Below are 17,858 nucleotides of genomic sequence, written 5' to 3' on the forward strand. Positions count from 1 at the left end.
AGTATTTCCATACAGATAGCCACAATGGGAGCAATCAATAAGCTGTTTCCAAACATGCTTTCATATATCGCAGAGACCAAAACTCCTGCTGCCAGGTCACACAACAGTACAGCACATCTTGGCATACCTCAAAAGGAAAAGGGGCAAAAACAGGACTTGAAATCATGTTATGCCTCTCAAATCCAGTCCCATCTTGGCACAGCCCTCCAAAGAGACTGTTAGCATCCCAAACAACGCTCATGTCAACATTTCACCTGCCTAAAAATTCTCCTTGAGCTGACTGTTAGGATTGCTTCCTTTGATCATGTGCTACTAGAAAGATGCACAGTAGATAAAATATAGCAGAAGATCAGTATCCAACGCTGTTCTGACACCTGTTTTCTGAAACAGGTTACGAATCTTTAACACAGATGCATATTAGTAGTCTGTTGAAACAATTTTTTCCCAGTTTATCTCCGCAAGCCAATGAAAACATTGCCAGATATGCCACTAAAGGCTGCACAAGTGTTACAGAACACAACCTGCTTTTTAAGAAAATAGAATACTAAAAGTAACTACACTGACCCTGACATACCTCACAGCACACGCTTTCCTTTGATACCGCAGCCACGTTAACTACACCCACCTGTACTCCAGATTTCACTTAGACTCTTCAGCTCCACCTCAGCAGTTTACAGACTGAACCAGCTTACACCCAGCCGTCATAAAGCAGTTTCCCAGCACCACCCCAGCATACCTCATTGAGCGCACCAGCCTTGCTAACAAAGTCCTTTTTTCCTCATTAGTAAACTTCATAACTCCTGGCGTCTCAAACTTCTGCCGGATCCACTGGCACTGCTCCACATCATTAATGAACATAAACTCCAAGCCAATGTGTTGGCAGTAGGTATTCTACGATGTGAAAACACCAACACAGAAGCTTTAGGAGTTAATAGGCCATAAAGAAACAAATATATATTTTAAAATTATATTTTCTGTATATATTACTCTTCTGAAAGCTATCTGGTCTTCTTCCTCTTCCACTGTATCTTCCCCACAGTAATCCTATAAGTGAATAAATTATTTTACTGAATCTAGTTTTGTGCCAGAAAGCTTTCTCTACAAAGTCACATTTCAAAATTTTGAATCTGGGAGATTCTCATTTGGTGATACATTCAAAGTAGGCCAATAAACCTGCCTTAAACTGACTGGCATTATTTCACCTAACTTGCTACTGTTCTTACAGGCATAATAGAGTCTTTTCTTTAGATGCACCAACAAAGATTTCAAGTCATTTATCAAAATTTACCCTGTCTTTTTTAAATGTCACCTGAAATCAAGTAACAAAGACAATGAGAAGACAGCTATGAAGCCTCATGCAAATTATGTGGTAACTGTCAAGTCTCAGAAGGCTGGAAATCTGAAAAAGAATCCAAGCAGCTGAGAGTTGAGAAAGGACAGGGGAAAATGCAAAGACACATCAGAAATTTTACCTCCTTGTTGCATTTTTAAATTTTCTTTTTCTTACCTTAAAAAGGATATTTCACCAGAAAAATGTGTCCAAAATACAAGTCAACAGAAGTAAGACCTATTGTGAGTTTAATTTGAGAAAAGAACCACTCTGAACAAATAGTATGTGCTCTCTACTGCCTCTAAAAAGGAATTTAATGTTAACTTCAATTAAAAAAAAAATCCAAAGCTCTGGAGAGGAGAGGAAAACCAGAGGGTTATTTCTCTTTAACACAAACTAGTTCCTTGAGGCTTTTAGATTTTGCTATAGATTTTATCCATTTATTTGCACATTACGATTTTAAGGATTATCTCTTGAAAACTGCTGCACAGTCATGCTAGAAGTGCAAAAACCTAAAAGCAAATATAGACCTCAAATGCACAACAGAGATGTTGTGGCTTAACAACTTACCTTGCTTCAGCTAAGCTGATATAATAGTCAAACATGCAAGTCAACACATTCTCTCACACTTGCAAAAAGTCAAAGCCATGAACCCTTACATGCTCAATAATTTTTTTTTATTTTTATATTCTTGTAACTCAGTTCTGTATTTCATCCTTTAAAATATTTCCTCACCCGTAGCCCTTTTTACTCCAATGGATTTCATTACCATGCAACAGAAATGTCTACAACTTCAGTACTCCAAAATGCTGGAAAAAGCACAATCAGGAATATCCAATACTTATTAACTCATTAGTTTACAAATTCATTACCATTTCTACTTGCTGTTCTGCTATTTGGAGTTCCCCTCCAATTATATTTATTTCTTTAAAATAGTTTTGCTTTAAATTATTTTAGCTTTGATGACTTCACATGGCATAACCATATCACCTGTCAGATAATGAAACTCTAGAAAAAGGATTGGGGACGGAAAGCAAGGGCCATCACTACCCACAAGCTACCGCTGGGCTTTCATGAATTTGGTACCCAACCCTCGCATTTTTACTCAGGTAAAAGTCTCACTAAAGCTAGGGCTCTGTGAGCAACCCCTGCATGTCCTGAGTACTGTATGCAAAGGTGTTTTATCTGTGGTAGGACGCTTAAAAGACAAGTTCTGAAGGCTCTATTCCTTTTAAACAAAATCAGCTCTTTACAGAACTAGGGACCAAATTAGTATTCTACCATATTCACCTCTTTTATACTCATCCTTAATCTATGTATTTCAGATATCCAGGCAATGAAACTAATGGTGCTGCCATCTCTAGAAACAGTACACTGGTTATTTTTAATGTCATTTGAATTCGTTACATGCTCTATTAATAATTGACAAATGATAAGGTTTTTTTGTGACTGACAACTGGAAAAAGTTCACTTCTGTTTGGATGAAAACAATCACAAATCAAAAAACATCCCACTGACCTCCAGTCGTTTGATGATCTCTCGTAAAGAAAGGCTGTTCTCATTTCCTCCTATAAAGGTGGTTGTAGGCAGCTGAAAGACTTTGTCCAAATCTGATTCATGCAAACCATAAAACCCTACAACAGGTACATTATCAATTTGCAAAGCAGGGTAGGATACAAAAAAGGAAACGAGCATTGTTTTTCAAACCACCATGAATTAAGTTTAATAAAGCAATATTAAGAAAGAATGTACCAGATTAAAAACTGAAATTGTGAATATTTTGGAGGCATCCATTAGTACAACGCACTTTAGTCTGGATTTTAAAAAGAAATGTTTTAATTAAATAGTTATTGTTTGATTAGAAGTACCAAACCATTCTTAAATGCTCAGATAGAACAACTGAAATTAAAATCACCCAAGTCTTTTTATATTTCAGCATATTAGCATATATGCCATCAATTCTCCACATTATATCTTGCACTTCATTGTTTAGTAAAATAACTGTAATGATTGGGATTTCTTCCTTGCTTTATCATGAGCAACAAAACCGAAACCAACCACTTTTCACAGACAGAACCAGTTGGTTGGAAGCATATTAGATTAATTTATTCAACACTAATAGATAGACTAAGAGAAAATACAGAACATGTTCAATGTAACACCGTGCAAACACTCTGGTAGAACTTCCAAGGTATCTCTATTCACCCCCTTTCTCTTTATAGGGAAATTAGTTTGAAATACCCATCTATTGGCCTGTAAAGCTCTATTTCCCAATTGGTGACCCATTATAAACCAGACAGATTTACACACACACACACCCCCCAGCTAAAACAAGGGCTTGTTTAAGTATATCATCCCATCTTGATTTAGACATATCTAAAATTGTTCTGACTGAGAATACAGTTTAAGAAAATATTTAACATAACTATTACACAGTTTCAAAAGCCAAAATACACAACAGATGACTGAAAGACTAGTATCAACGCAAGTTAAAGGCTTTGCATGATAAAGTTTAATTTAGACCTGTTAAATGAAGAAAGGAAAAATAGCTTCTTACAATTGTAAGCAGCAAATGTATAAAACTTGTAATACACATTACATACAGTTATAGAAACTTATATATACATAAAAATTATATATGCGTGTGTGCACATGTAAAAATATTTTAAAAACTAAAAATAGCTTCTGTGTTTTTCATTTTGAACTCTCTTATCTTGGTTCCGGATAAACTGCAGGCATCCACTTTAACACTGATATGACAGCCTGCACGTAACTCTTAAATCAATATAGAATAGTGCTCCGTATTCCCTATTAAATGAGCTTTCTGAAGATGAAAACAAAGAAGCAATTTGAAGATGAAAACGAAGAAGCAATTTAAAGATGAAATAATAATGGTACTAAACATTTAGAGTTCAACTCAGGCCATAGGAATGCACTGCCACCACTTCTACTATACAGCACTGTCCGTAATAATACATTTTGTGTTTTAAAAATATTATGTATTATTTATTATATTATTTTAAAATAATATATATAAATAATATATTTTTAAATATTAATTTTGTTTTTAATAGTAATTTTAATAATATATTAAAATGTCAAATCTGGAGTGACCAAAAAAAAGGGTTTGTGTACCAGTATTTCTCCTTTTAGTACCATAATAGGTTTTTCCAGCATCAAATTAATTCTCATGTTCTATAATGTTAAAAAAAAAAAGGAGGAAAAAAAAGAGGAGGGGGGAGGGACACAGGGGATAACAGGTGCGTTAATGTCATTTGAAACAAAGCAGTATTAACATCCTATTTTTTTTCCTCCTTTGCTGACTTTCTCTCAGACTTCACAGGCTCTTCATGTTCTGTCATGCAAAAACCAGAACACATACAGGAGTGATGCGGGCACACAGAGAACATCTGTGCTTTGTACTGCAGCACTGCATATTTACTGAAGCATCACCTCATGTTTAAAGAGATACAATCTTACTGAAATCCAAGAGTTCCTGAAAACAATTCTATAACTTGAATCGTGCAGTAGGTATACCTGTAACTAGCTGCATTTTTAAAAGCAACTCCCAGGAGAAACTTCCTACCAAAAGGTTTCTCAAAAAAGAAACCAGAAGATGGGACAAAGAAAATGCACAGAAAAATCAAACACTAAAATACCTTCTGTACTCCCGGAGACCTTTCATAAGTTTCCTGCCTGGAATGTTCAAGGATAAGCAACATTTGAGATCCTTCCCTTTTTTGCTGTGCCAAGACTAGGTTAGAAATTTTGTTTCCCCTCACAAACTGAAATATCACCTCAGTTACACTCTCAGACACATGCCCCCATCTCATTCAGAGGTCTAGCATATTTTTCCTATACTCATGAGGGCTTCAGTATGATGCCTTCTGACCAGTCACAACAGTACTAAACTATCCATAGAGTTTAAAGAAATTTGAACTGACGTGCTAGCAATCACCCACGCTCCAAACAAATTATATTTACTCAGTAAATGTCTAATGTATTTTCTAGTAGGTACTTCCCTTTAATTAAAGCTGACAAACTTCAAAGAGAACCCCTGATCTGTGTAAGCACCTTTCTATTTACAGTCTTAGGCACTCCACTGCCTTTATATGATCAAGGGTCAGAACTGCTTCTTTCCCTACCACCAGAAAGAGAAAACACAGCAGCAAAGAGGCAGCAGATGTACTTAGAGTAAAATTAAGCAGAATGTGTTTTATCTACTACTTGCACTATGTTTTATGTCTGGTCCAAAAAGCTTCCCTACATATCAAAGAAAAATTGATTCGGTGTCTTTATCAAGTAGAAAACCACCTTTTAAACATACCAGGTAGATTGAGGAGTAGAGAAAAATCAATCAGATGTTTTTTTATTCAAGCAGAGAGGAGCAAAGAAATTGATCAGTGCAATTTCTCAAAGGCATGCCCTCTTAGCAACCAGAACCACCTTTGCAAAAGCAAATCCTAGTGTATTACACATTCCAGCAGTAAACTAAAATGATCACCATTGGATTACATACACAAGTCAAGAATTCTGCACTTTCCGTGTCTTCTTCTGATAACTTCAAACAGACTTCTTCAAGTTACACAGAAGGAATAAGTATCAGAGGCTAGAATCCCAAGTTGGTATGAAATTTACCCTAAGTTCCTCTATCCAGTGCTTTGTTTATTCCTTGTTTTTCCTATTGACTAGCCTTCGGATGTCCCCATTCAAAATAAGTATCAAGCATATGGTATAAAAGTAATTTAGGTTACCAGAATCTTGGCCTAATGTATTGATTAGTATTAATTTCTGGTGTGGTTCAAAACCATAAGATTTGGGGTTTTTATAAAGCATTTATAATCATCATTCATCAGAAGGTGAATTCACAGGAACCTCACGTGTGATCTCAGAGCAGAAATTCCACCGTCCTGAAATTTGAGCCTCCTTACAGATGCTCAAAGAAACTATTTCATGATACCAGCAAGCAAAAAAGGTAGAAGCTTCCCTGAAATGTCTTATTAAATCACCTCAGCCCAATGAGACAAAAGAGACAAATGACCATTGCAAATAACAAGGCATGCAGTGTACACACCAAGTTTATCAATTGTAGTGATTAAGTCAGATGGAACAAACGAATCCAAGTCTGCATCCAGAATTCCAAGGGGATCTAGCTGAGCCACATGATGGCCGCGGATCTGAAAAAGGAGGAAAGTGAGAGAAAAATGAAATCACACTAACAAAAGTCAGACAAAGGGAAAAAGTCACAGATATCTCTCCATAGTATATATATCAGCCATGAAGTCAAATAAGCAAACACCACTAATGTCATGAGAGGGTCATATTTCCCGAGTTTTCCCATACAGGAAAACAGGAACAGGAAATAAGCATTATATCTCTGGATATGTATACTACCTCTATTAAAAACTGTTGAATACACATCAGAACATAACCTTTATTTTGTCTGACATACAATTTAAACTGTAATTACACTGAAGTCTAAGTAAAGAAAACTACTAAAGACTGTACTCTAAATATCTAGCTAAAATTAAGAAACTATGACTAGTCTATAGATCCTATCATTTGCTAATTCAGTCATTTTGTATTTTTGCCTGAATCCTCCTTTCCGCACCTGCAGAATACTAAAATACAGCATTGCTGACCTAAAACATCGATTGGTGCTGAAGAAGTTTATATTGGAATTGAACAGATCACTCTTTATGAGCTGTGCTCCTCATCAGATAGCATTTATTTTCATTCATGGAATTTCGGGAATTTCATCTATGTTAAAATTGACATTCAACACACCAAAGAACACAAATTCAATGGGAAATTTAGCCAGCTTTCAGTTATCAATATGACTGGTGTTAATGTATGCCACAAGTTGCTGTAAACTAGTGCCTTATACTAACATACAACATTGCTACAGTAGAAAAAACTAATTGATTCAATAGAGCCACAAATAAAACCCAATTTTTTTAATATAATGTCTCTTGTGTGTGATTCTCATATAGCAAATTAGCTCATTAAAAGCTTTTTATAGATGAATATATCAATATTTTCTCCTTAATGTTTTTCTTTTTAAGGACAAATTCAGATCACTTGGGTAGAATTTCATTCACACTACTAGTATCCTAATTGTCTCTGGAAAACTATATCAATAAACTGCAATATTAATAATGAATTGCATCACACAATAATAGAGTGTGATTAAAGTGTGGTTCATCAAGAAGCGACTTGTAAAAACACTATTCCAATGTTCTATATTTGCAGGAGATTTCATAACAAAATGCTTTCCACCCATAAGCAAACAAATATGGCATCTTTTTTAGAACGCCAGCTCTGTAAATTCAGCCTGGCCTCTGAGATTCTTTGCATCTCATGAATCACCAGCAATAAAGCTCTGACAGGCCAAATGATGCCCATGGCAACATCTGTGCCACCTCATTGTTTACAGCGGCACAAAGTCTATCTGACTGGAACTAAGCAAACAATTCTGTCACAAGCATCATCAACAGGAAAGAATTCACCTCCCTAAGCTACATCTGCTCTGTGGTATTAGTAGGAAGAGGAGGAGGATTAGCAAGAATGCCAAAACCCAGAAGAGCAAACCAGTAAAGCGCAGTGCCATATTACACTCCAGGAGCAGTTTGGTCTTTAACTAAAAGACAGTCTTTTCCTCCATATTAAGTTATTTTTTAATAACTTCCACTTCTTCTACTGGATACAGAAAAGAGCAACAACTGCAAAAATCAGAGATCAACCTTGCGAAAATACATGCATGGAAAATTTTCATCAATTGCCATAAATTTGACTAAAAGCAAGTACAGACTACGTGAAACTAGCCTTTAAAATCCTATTTTCTAGACACATGCAAAAAAAAAAAAAAACAAACACCCTACATTATGAAAGAAGATTCAAGAAATTAATTTATCTAGACTCATTTTCGTTAAGCACACACATTTCACTGGAAATCCTTCTTTCAGTGCATCTGGGCTCTGCATTAGAAAAAGCAATAGATTAACTGCCTTTTCAGAAGACCAGCTCAACAGACCACAAAGCAGTTTACCACAAAAACCATAAAACACTGACAGGTCTGAGAAATGAAAATTCTGTATCCTTCTCCATTTCATTTCATTATCAGGCAAAGGACAGTCACAAATTGATCGTATCCCTTCAACACTGAATTTAGAGGGTATTAAATACCTTTTAAAAACAGACAGTTGCCTTAGGTAATCCTCTTTCATTGTTTGTCGCAGACACATGGGTGCCTGCCATTTATACAGACATTTCTGTTCCGTCACTTGAGCTGGACAGCATACTCTTTCAAATACAGGAAACAAAACGGCAATCCCTGAATTATTTTCAAGTAAACAGTGTCAAAACAGCCTAACATTCTCCAATTTTCTCTAATCCTTCAACAAATTTTTACTGCAAGCAAAAGTGAATGGGCTGAACTGGTTGTTTTCTACATAGCTATTACTAAGTAAGTTTTGTATATTCTTTATATTCACAAACCTTTATACTCTTTCACAACACCTATCCAACAGCTGGATTAACATGGTTCATATCTGAATCAATGGTGACAATGCGATGTGTACAGAAAATAAAGTTTTTTTGAAAAGTTCCTCTTCTATTCCTCTGACAATAGTAAACAGGAGTTAAAATTCTTAGCACAGCGCAGAACAGATCTGCTCAAGTCAAACTATAGCAAACTTCTTGGGAAGTTACATACTTATTAAAAAAAGCAGAAAAGAAATTTAAAAATCAAACTGGACTATTTTGCTCAACACAATCTACATTTTTAGCAGGGTTTTTTCGTTTCCCACTGTTTGTAAGTGGGAAATTAAGGTATTAAACACAAGGTAAAAAAACACAAGGAAATTAAGGTATTAAACACAAGTCTAAATAAAAATGTTTAAACTTGTTTTACATTTAGAAAACATGTAACCAAAACCACTGTGCTATTTCAAAAATCCTTCTTCTGTTAGGGGAAAAGGAAATTAGACTTAATTTCTTAATTTAATAAAAGGGTTAAAAAAATCTGAGTGTGAAGCAAAGTCAATTTTGATGAAGAGCTCTCTGAAAGAAATTCATCAAAGCTGACCTAAACTCAGTACCGTCATCCTCCCAAAATTCAACTTCTGGTTAATTCATTATTTCTCCTCTCTCTTTTTACCTATAAACCTGCTCAAATCAGGAATCTCAAAATTCACACTACGTGTATGAGAAGGCAAGCACATTTCCTCCTTTCTTAAAGAAAGGTAGTAACATTTAGAACTGTAATACAAACTTTCCCAGAGGTGAAGACAGACTTGGATCATGGAAAAGTTTGCTGTTGAAGAGGGAAAAGTTCTTATTTCACTGCACACATCAGGAGATTCATTAGTACCAGTATATCCAGGACAACTCCCTTCGTATGAAGCAAAAACTATTTCAGATAACTTAGTTTTCCAATTTGGTCAAGTAACTTACTGAATCACAGAGAGAGACACACACACACACACAAAATCTTAATACAGTCAAGTAAGCCAAAAGAATAGTAAAGGCTAAGCTTTGACATGTTTGGCTCCTGCTCCTGGTAAACGGGCAGAAAACAATAGATTCACATTCCCTTTCACGAACAATTATCTCCATAAAGAGCTTCCAGGTTAAGTCAGATGACCAGCACCAGGGCTGTGGGTAATCTGAATCCCGAGTTTGCTAAACCAGAGGAGCATCCCAGTGTTCAGACACTGTGCAGGGAAGAAAAGACTGTCTAGTTCAAGATATTTTGGATCAGAAGCAAGACAACAGGCAAGAGTTAAGACCAGAAGACAAACAACAACACAAAAAGGAAGAAACAGGTTGTTTGCAAAGGAGAGGCCCCCCCGCACCTAGCCCAAAGTACACTTACTTGGTATGCTCTTATCAAAGACTGCACAGCAAGGTGATCTTCCACAAGCTTTTCAGCTTTACCCGGTGTCTGGGCCAGGCCATGGCTCTGAAGAAATGATGCCTTTCTTTCCAACTGATTTGGTAGATGGGGATCATATGCTTGGCCAGCATTAGCATTTCGGAAGAATAAATCCCACGACTGGACATGTGTACAGAGAAGGAAAGAAGGAGGAAAATTTATTACCTCAAACAAAAGTCTCAACCAAAAGTGTCTCCTTCAAGCTGCAAATGGTAGCTCACTACATTACAGTATTAAGTACCACTAATAGCCAGGAAAAAGAGAGCACTGATATGTCCACATCTTGGTAGCAGCTGTGTGTTTCATTCACACAGAGCCCTTTTCATCTCATTTCTTACACTGAGCTTGCTCAGTGGAAAACTCTCCAGCACATATGAGTGCAAAGCATCTTCGTACATTATTCATTCACACAGCTCTTTCTAACCATGACGTTTATTCAGGCAACCAGTAATGGGTATGATATTATGCTGCTGGTAAAGAAGTATCAAGCCTATAAAACTGAAAGCCTTAATAAATGAAATTAATGCATTGCTTTAATGATACTTAAAGAATTTATGATACTTCAAGACACTCACTGAATATGCTAAACCAGAATCAGTCCTTAAGGGCCTTTCTTGAAGAAACTGTTTAAAAGCAATTACAGCTTTTCTGAGTGAGGCTTTTGGTCTAAAGTCCTTTCCTCACTAGCTTAGATTACCTCGCTATGAAAGAAATTTTACGGACCTGGTTTCAGGTGCAAGTCATAACTTTAGAAGAGCACATATTTCGGAAACCAAATCACAACAAACGAAAGATCCTTTTATTTCCATCCGCACTTTTACACAAGCCACTTCCTCCACATACCCCCAAATCTGGTTTTCCTGATCTGTTTCTATTCTGATGAGGTAGTCACTATCCCAGGTTACAATGGTATTAGATATATGGATGCCAACAGACAGCAACAGAACGGGATAAAACATCTGAGATGCTTATACCCACTAGCACTAGCACTAGCAGGGGACTAATCAATACTTGTGCTTAGCTTACAGTTTCCATAAAAGGTAACGAAAGGTCATAAGACACTTTCCTCCGTTTGGCTAACTTAGGAAAGAAAGGAAGCTATTTCAAAACTTTAAAATCTTTGCGACAGGAATAGAAGAACTGTAAAAGCTAAATTTCATTTTGTACAGTGCATGTTATTTACCCCGGCTGTGAGCTTGGAACTAACACATTTCAAGGAACCAGTGCCAGAAAAGACAAAACGTAGCCCAAAGATTTGATTTTAAAAAGAACATTACTTAATATATTCATTACAGAATACACAAAAGAATCAAAATAATGTAATACCAACACCGCACAACAGAAAAATATTTATAAAATTCTGTTTTCATTAACAAAAAGTCTTCATATTGAAATTTCTACAAGCTTTAACGTGTTCAGAAACACTATGAGAGGGGCAGGATACAAGAGCTAAACATCACCCAACCTTCCAAATTCAAGTTATGGAAGTGAGGGGACTCATTGCACCTCTGGGCAGGAACCTCATCATTAGCATGAAGCCACAGCTCAAGAAACACTGCTTTAATGCACTTCTTTATTAACACAAAGCTGCATTGATACACATATGATAAACTTACTTAATTTATCACCCTGCTCTTACAGACTTGATCTAAACATAGTCTAACTTTCATATGCCATGACAAATTAAGGCAGACAGATCACGTTTGGTGGTCAGTTCCAGACACACTGATGAAGAATTCATTCCTCCTCCCTTCTCTCATTTATGCTCATTTCCTATATTCTTCTTACCTTGACACCTTGCTAGCCGCACTGAGATTAGAAGTCTGAATTTACACAACATCCTATCAATGGTCTGCAAGGGTCTATTAGTATAACTCCATGTCCTCTGGTATTCTCTCTATACAGCTTCTTACTCTGTATTAAGAACAGGATTGTTATTCCATGCCTATACAGCGCCTAGACTGAGAGTTTGCGGATCGCAGACAATGTAAAACAGATACAATCCCTTCATGTTGCAACTAAGGCTACTTAGACTGGAGGAATTATTTTTGCAGTACACTGTTATAAACTTTCATTAAATTAGGAAATTCCAAACACACATTTGGATCCATGACAAATCTGACATTTGGTATTCATTCAAAGTTTTAATAAAGAATATGCTTTGCTTATGTTAAGGTTCCTTCCTCACTTTTTCCAACACCATGATATACATACAATGACAATAATAATATAACTATTCCTTTGTTGAGTCAAAAGCTTTTCATTTAGATGTAAAAGTTATCACAGCACAGTCACACAAACAACAGAATGTGTTTTTAGACAAGTGCTCTGCTGAGACAGTTGCTAACAAAATCCGAACAGATTTGCCCAACAAGCTACCTGTTTAAGAAGAGTAAGCATAGGAACCTTTCTTCATGCAAACTCACAAATATAAAGAAATACCTTCAAAATGTTTACATCTGAAGATGCAGCCAGCTGGGACAGAAGGAGCCCACGCTATTTTTTCCCATTGCATTTTTGAACTTATTGATTTGTTGGGCAAGCTTGACATTTAATCAGAGGGGAGGGAAAATACATCATTTGGCTACAGAAAATTAGTTTTTTCTAGATACACATCCATCAAAGCCTTTACAAATTTCTATAGTGTCTTTCAAGATTGATACCAGATTATAGTCTTCAAGTCCTGTGTATCAACGTCAGTCTTTGGCACCAGCATTTGCCATGTGACTGAAGAGACAGAGAACCAGCTTGGTCTCACAGCAGTTTCTCAACTAAATTAGTAAAGTTCTTTAAGAAAATGGTAGAGGAGACTTATAATAGAAAAATACATCTGTAAAAAATAAATTACTACGGTGATACATGATACATTCCTTTTTTTTTTTGCCTGTCAGCAAACCTATATTGTAGTTAACCATTATTTTCTCAAGTAATATAATACAATTCAAGTGATTCAGTGGCAATATTCTACTCTCATATAATAAACAGTGTTGCACTTAGAATAACAAGTAATATATTAGTTATCTTGATGGTTTGGGGTTTTTTTTCTAGTGACATCACAATATTTATCGACTGCAGCGAGGACAGTAAAGCCTTAGAAGACACACACGGAGCATCACTACATCATTTAAAAAAAAAAAAAAAAAAAAATTAAGTCAAAACAAGACAAAAATCCCACGCTTTTTCCAAGTACATAAAACAAGGAACTGATTACACACTCATGGTAAGAGTGGCTGCATACAGGATAACATGGCAGGCATTATGTACTCAATATCCAACCATGCAGTTTTGTAATTAATCTTGTTATAGTAATAACTGAGCCTTGTCAAGCTTCTCCCTTATGATCTATGGCCCTGACACCATGCTTCAAGGAGAAATAATGATGCCTTTTTCAGAACCCACGTCATTTTATTCTGATTGTTGTTTTGGCTACTCTAAGGATAGGAAATTCAAAACACAAGGAAAAGCAGGAAGTCATCAGGAATGGATTTGCACAAAGAATAAAAGTTCCTATGGATACAAATGCATATTCCTTGATATATAACCATGGTACACATAGAAAGGAGAGATTCTTAAAAAAACACTAGTAACATTGAATACATTCATTGGAACAGAACAGCCATATTTCAAACAGTTTTAAATAAGCGTACATGAGAAGACATGTCCAGTCAAATCTTCTGAGAGGGAAATAACTTGAGGAGCCTTGATTAATTGGAGCTTCTAAGTAAAAGCGAATAGAGTATGATTTTTAAAGCCCAGGAAAAATAAAGCTTTTTCATCTCATCAACTAGAAGGAGGCACATCCCCTCTGATAAGAAGGACATATCCAAGAAAAAGAAACATGAGGAAAAATAGGAAATAAAGAGGAAAGAGGAAAGAGAATGTAACATCTAAACGCCTAGCACAAATTGGGTCTCTAAACCATGCTGGACGTACTGGATAAAACAATGAAATATGAGTAGCCTGCAGAGAGAGTCAAATTACTAACAATACCATAACCAACACCACATAAGCCATTGCCGTCTCTTGACATTATTTTCCAACACTTCCACCACTTTCCACAGCAGAATGACAAATTCACAACTTGGCTACAGTCATACAACATACGTTTAAGAAAACAGGGCGAGTTCAACTCTCAACATTTTTAACCTCTTTTATTAAAGCCCAAATTGAACAATTTCTGTCAACAAAAATCTTGGGTAGGTATTTACAGCTTTCAGCTGATGAAATGAGATGTTTTTCAAGAAACCACAAATTAATTTTGTTGATGAAACAAAGTAAAATTAATTGGCATCATTCTCCTCCCCGTCTTTTTTCTAGGCTGTGAAAAACCTAATTATTTGGGCAAGAATAGCTGTAAAGTAATCCATGATGTCCATCAATCATATTCTTTTAAGCCTCATAAACCAGGCACACAGTGAATTTACTTCAGTTCATTACTGTTGTAAGTGTATTACATATAGTTAACCTGGAAAAGAATTCACATATGTTTAAAATGCATCTTGAATTACTTGGGATCCACTCCCAGCCTGACAACATTCAAGAAGCATCTGGACAACGCCCTCAGACATATGCCATGATTTTTGGGGTTGTCCTGTGCAGGGACAGGAGTCGGACACGATGATCCTTGGGGGTCCCTTCCAACTCAGGATATTCTATGATTCCATGATTCCCTAGGCCACGCCCTACTCCACCAGTACACTTACATTCCTCGGTCAATTCACTTCTGCTATTCAACCTCCACACTGCATCACCTCATCAGGATCCATTGCCCAACCGCGCCTAAACTGCCAGACGAATTGGATAGTCTTTCGGCAGCATTTTTAGCACTTCCGACCACCCCCAAGTACCAGCAAAGTAACGAGAGGGTCTAAATTTCTCAGAAGCCTCTGCTCTTTGCTCGGGCGGCTGCCCCGGGAAAGCCTCCCGCCCCCGCAGAGGGGGTGGCCGGCCTCTGGGCGGGGCCTGACCGCGGGGGGGCCCGGCGGTTCAGCACCCTGGCCAGCTCCGGCCGCGGCGGAGGCCCGGCCCGCTCCCGCCGGCGGGAAGCCCGCAGCGCGCGGGTGCTCTCGCTCCCGCGCTCCCCGCCTCCTGCTCACGGCCGATGTAACTGCCGAACACCTGTGACGTTTACTGAGGTTTATGCCCCATCAGAAGTTTGCGAGACTTCACAGCAGCACAATTCACTCTGCCGTAAAGGGTCTGAACAAGAAATTTAGTTCTTCTGAAAGGAAAGAAGGTTGTCGCGAGTCGATGTAACTTAAACAAAACAAGTAAAAACAAGACGTCACCACACGTGCTCCTTCTGCATGACTTCATTCCTTCAGTGGCCTCAAAATAAAGGGTTAATATCAATCTATAGCACCAACACATCATGAGGGCTTCTCAGAAACCAGTTCAACGCATCCACACAATGGGCTTCCCTGCCCTACACTGGTTGGAAACTTACCTGGCAGTTACATGAGGAAGAAGGAAAGACAGATGGGACAAGAGGAGACACTCCTGGAGATGGTCTCTTCAGTTTCGAGTTAAGGCATAACACAAAAGACCTAGGATCCATCTGATATGTGAGTAACGTTCAGTCTTCAGAGTTGTCACTGCATATGTCACCTTCCAACAAGACTAAATTCATCCCAAAAAAACAGCTACAAAATTGCTTTTTTTGGTCTCCTTTTTTTTCTCCCCTCAACATGCACCACTTCCTCACAGTCTAGATAGATTATCAGACTTAGAGCAACAACTTCTAAGTGACATTTTGATACGTGTGCCTCAAGACTAAGGGAACACACAACCAATTAGTTAAACATTTTGGGTACGAGTCACATTACTTCTCTAGAAAATGACTTGTCTGTCTTAGAATTTATCAGACTTCTCATCAGCTTCTTAAGTTACTATACATGTATCACTGTAAGAAAGCCTTCCTTGTCAGCAGAAAGCTTGTTAAAAAATAAGTCTATGTATTTTGCCCACAAGAAAGGATTTGAGAGAGACAGAACAAAATACTTTTCAAGATACTTAAGAAGGCTTTTCTGACAATTTCAAATTCAGTTTTAAGGTTACAACTTCCACAGCTACCCAAAGGGAACCAAACATTCATCTTCTTCAGACAGTTTAGACGTACCGATGTCAACACATACTATTTAAATATAACACATCCTCTGATACAACCTTGTCACAATAAACCAAAAAATTAGAAGTATTATATTCCTTGGGTCTTGTTCCAGATGTAACTAGTTACTTAACAGACGGCTTGAACAGCATTTCCATGGAGGAATGCTGAAAGTTTCTGAGCAGCTTACTATTTCTGGTCTGGACTTCTCATTCTTTCCACTCAGCTCACCATGCCTGTGGCTCCTCTGTACTTTTTCTGCTGCAATATCACATCGTACAACAATCAATACGTGGGAAATTAGTTTCACATTCTTCATTTCATACAAGACCTTTTTCTAGACTGTTTATAAAACAAGTTAAAAAAGAAAAAAAATCGATTCCGCCCTTAACCTAGTATTATCATTTACAGTCAAGTTTTAGACTTACCTTATGTACGCTTTTAGGGTTTTCCAGCCATGCATAATACATTTCTTCCACATAATTTGAATTACTCCCACTCAGGAATGGTTCTGAGGTGCCTGATGAAGCATACCGTAGGCCATGTAAAAATACCTTTCTGGCTGTATCTTGCTTTTCCAGAAGTTTAATGCCATGCCACTTCAGCGTAGCCGCAAACAATTTCAGATGACTCATGTTTGTTTATTAGACAGAAGATCCAAGTCTATTAATAAAGACAAAAACAAACCTAATCAGAAAAAGAGCCAATGAATTGCAGATGCATTTCAGTCTCACAGTGAAAACTGAGGTTTATGGCTAGAGTGCTCTTCAACAAAGCTCAGGCTTGAAGGCATGAAGTTCTCTTCAGGAGAGAGGCCACTCCATGACTGACCGTAGAGCTACACTTACAGCAGTGGAAGTGCTGCTGATGGCCATCCCCACATCAATCAGTTCACCTCACAGCATCTGAAACTGATAACATCATCCTGGGTCCTGAAGCAATCATGATACCACTTATACCACATACCGGTCCCTGAGCCCCGGCTACCTGGGAACAAACGAGTCTGCTTATCACTGACTTCTCTGGAGCTCCTGGCAACCGTAACTGCTGTCTCTCAGTTGTAGAAAGCTGCGGCCTTTTACCAAGCCAAACTGGGGTAGGTCCAATGAACAGCATCAACCGCAAACGCAGTGGTTGAAAAAAAGCCTGCTACCTCAAATTTATGCCATGAATAATGGAGCTGACAAAATAATTAAAAGTGTTAGTCAAGTGTTCATATTGACATTAGCCTTCAATCAGTGTTACACTACAAAAAGGCTCAGTTTAATTTGCTTTCCTTACTAGCAATATTTATCTTGTCCTTCCAATGACCTCTTACGGGTTTTTTAACATGGAGAGCAGATTCCCTGTAATTTTGAACACAGTGAGAAAAAGTAAGGGTTGAATCTTGGGCATGTTGAACACCATCAGCTCCAGTGCTAGCAAAGGGAATCAAAGCTCACCTTCAGAATAAGAACAAATGTAGCTTACAATTAGACCAAAAATAG

At 37.4% G+C, this 17,858-nt stretch overlaps 1 protein-coding gene across 3 annotated transcripts in view; it reads right to left on the minus strand.

Moving 5' to 3' along the window:
- OGDHL (oxoglutarate dehydrogenase L) overlaps positions 1–17,006 on the minus strand; it is a gene marked incomplete at both ends in the record, with an annotated part of 50,897 nt that extends 33,891 nt beyond the window's left edge. Inside the window, 5 exons of one of the 3 annotated variants that reach the window (XM_082309101.1) lie at positions 737–891; positions 2,849–2,964; positions 6,405–6,507; positions 10,206–10,385; positions 16,800–17,006. In XM_082309101.1, the coding sequence (XP_082165227.1) occupies positions 737–891; positions 2,849–2,964; positions 6,405–6,507; positions 10,206–10,385; positions 16,800–17,006 (761 nt within the window). Of the gene's footprint in view, positions 1–736; positions 892–2,848; positions 2,965–6,371; positions 6,508–10,205; positions 10,386–16,799 lie in introns of all 3 variants that reach the window. The other 2 variants (XM_082309100.1, XM_082309102.1) reach the window with 2 other exon arrangements.
- Between the last annotated feature and the right edge of the window lie 852 nt (positions 17,007–17,858).

This window comes from Platalea leucorodia (assembly GCF_965183815.1).
Source record: "Platalea leucorodia genome assembly, chromosome: 4".
Classification (NCBI taxonomy): Eukaryota; Metazoa; Chordata; class Aves; order Pelecaniformes; family Threskiornithidae; genus Platalea; species Platalea leucorodia.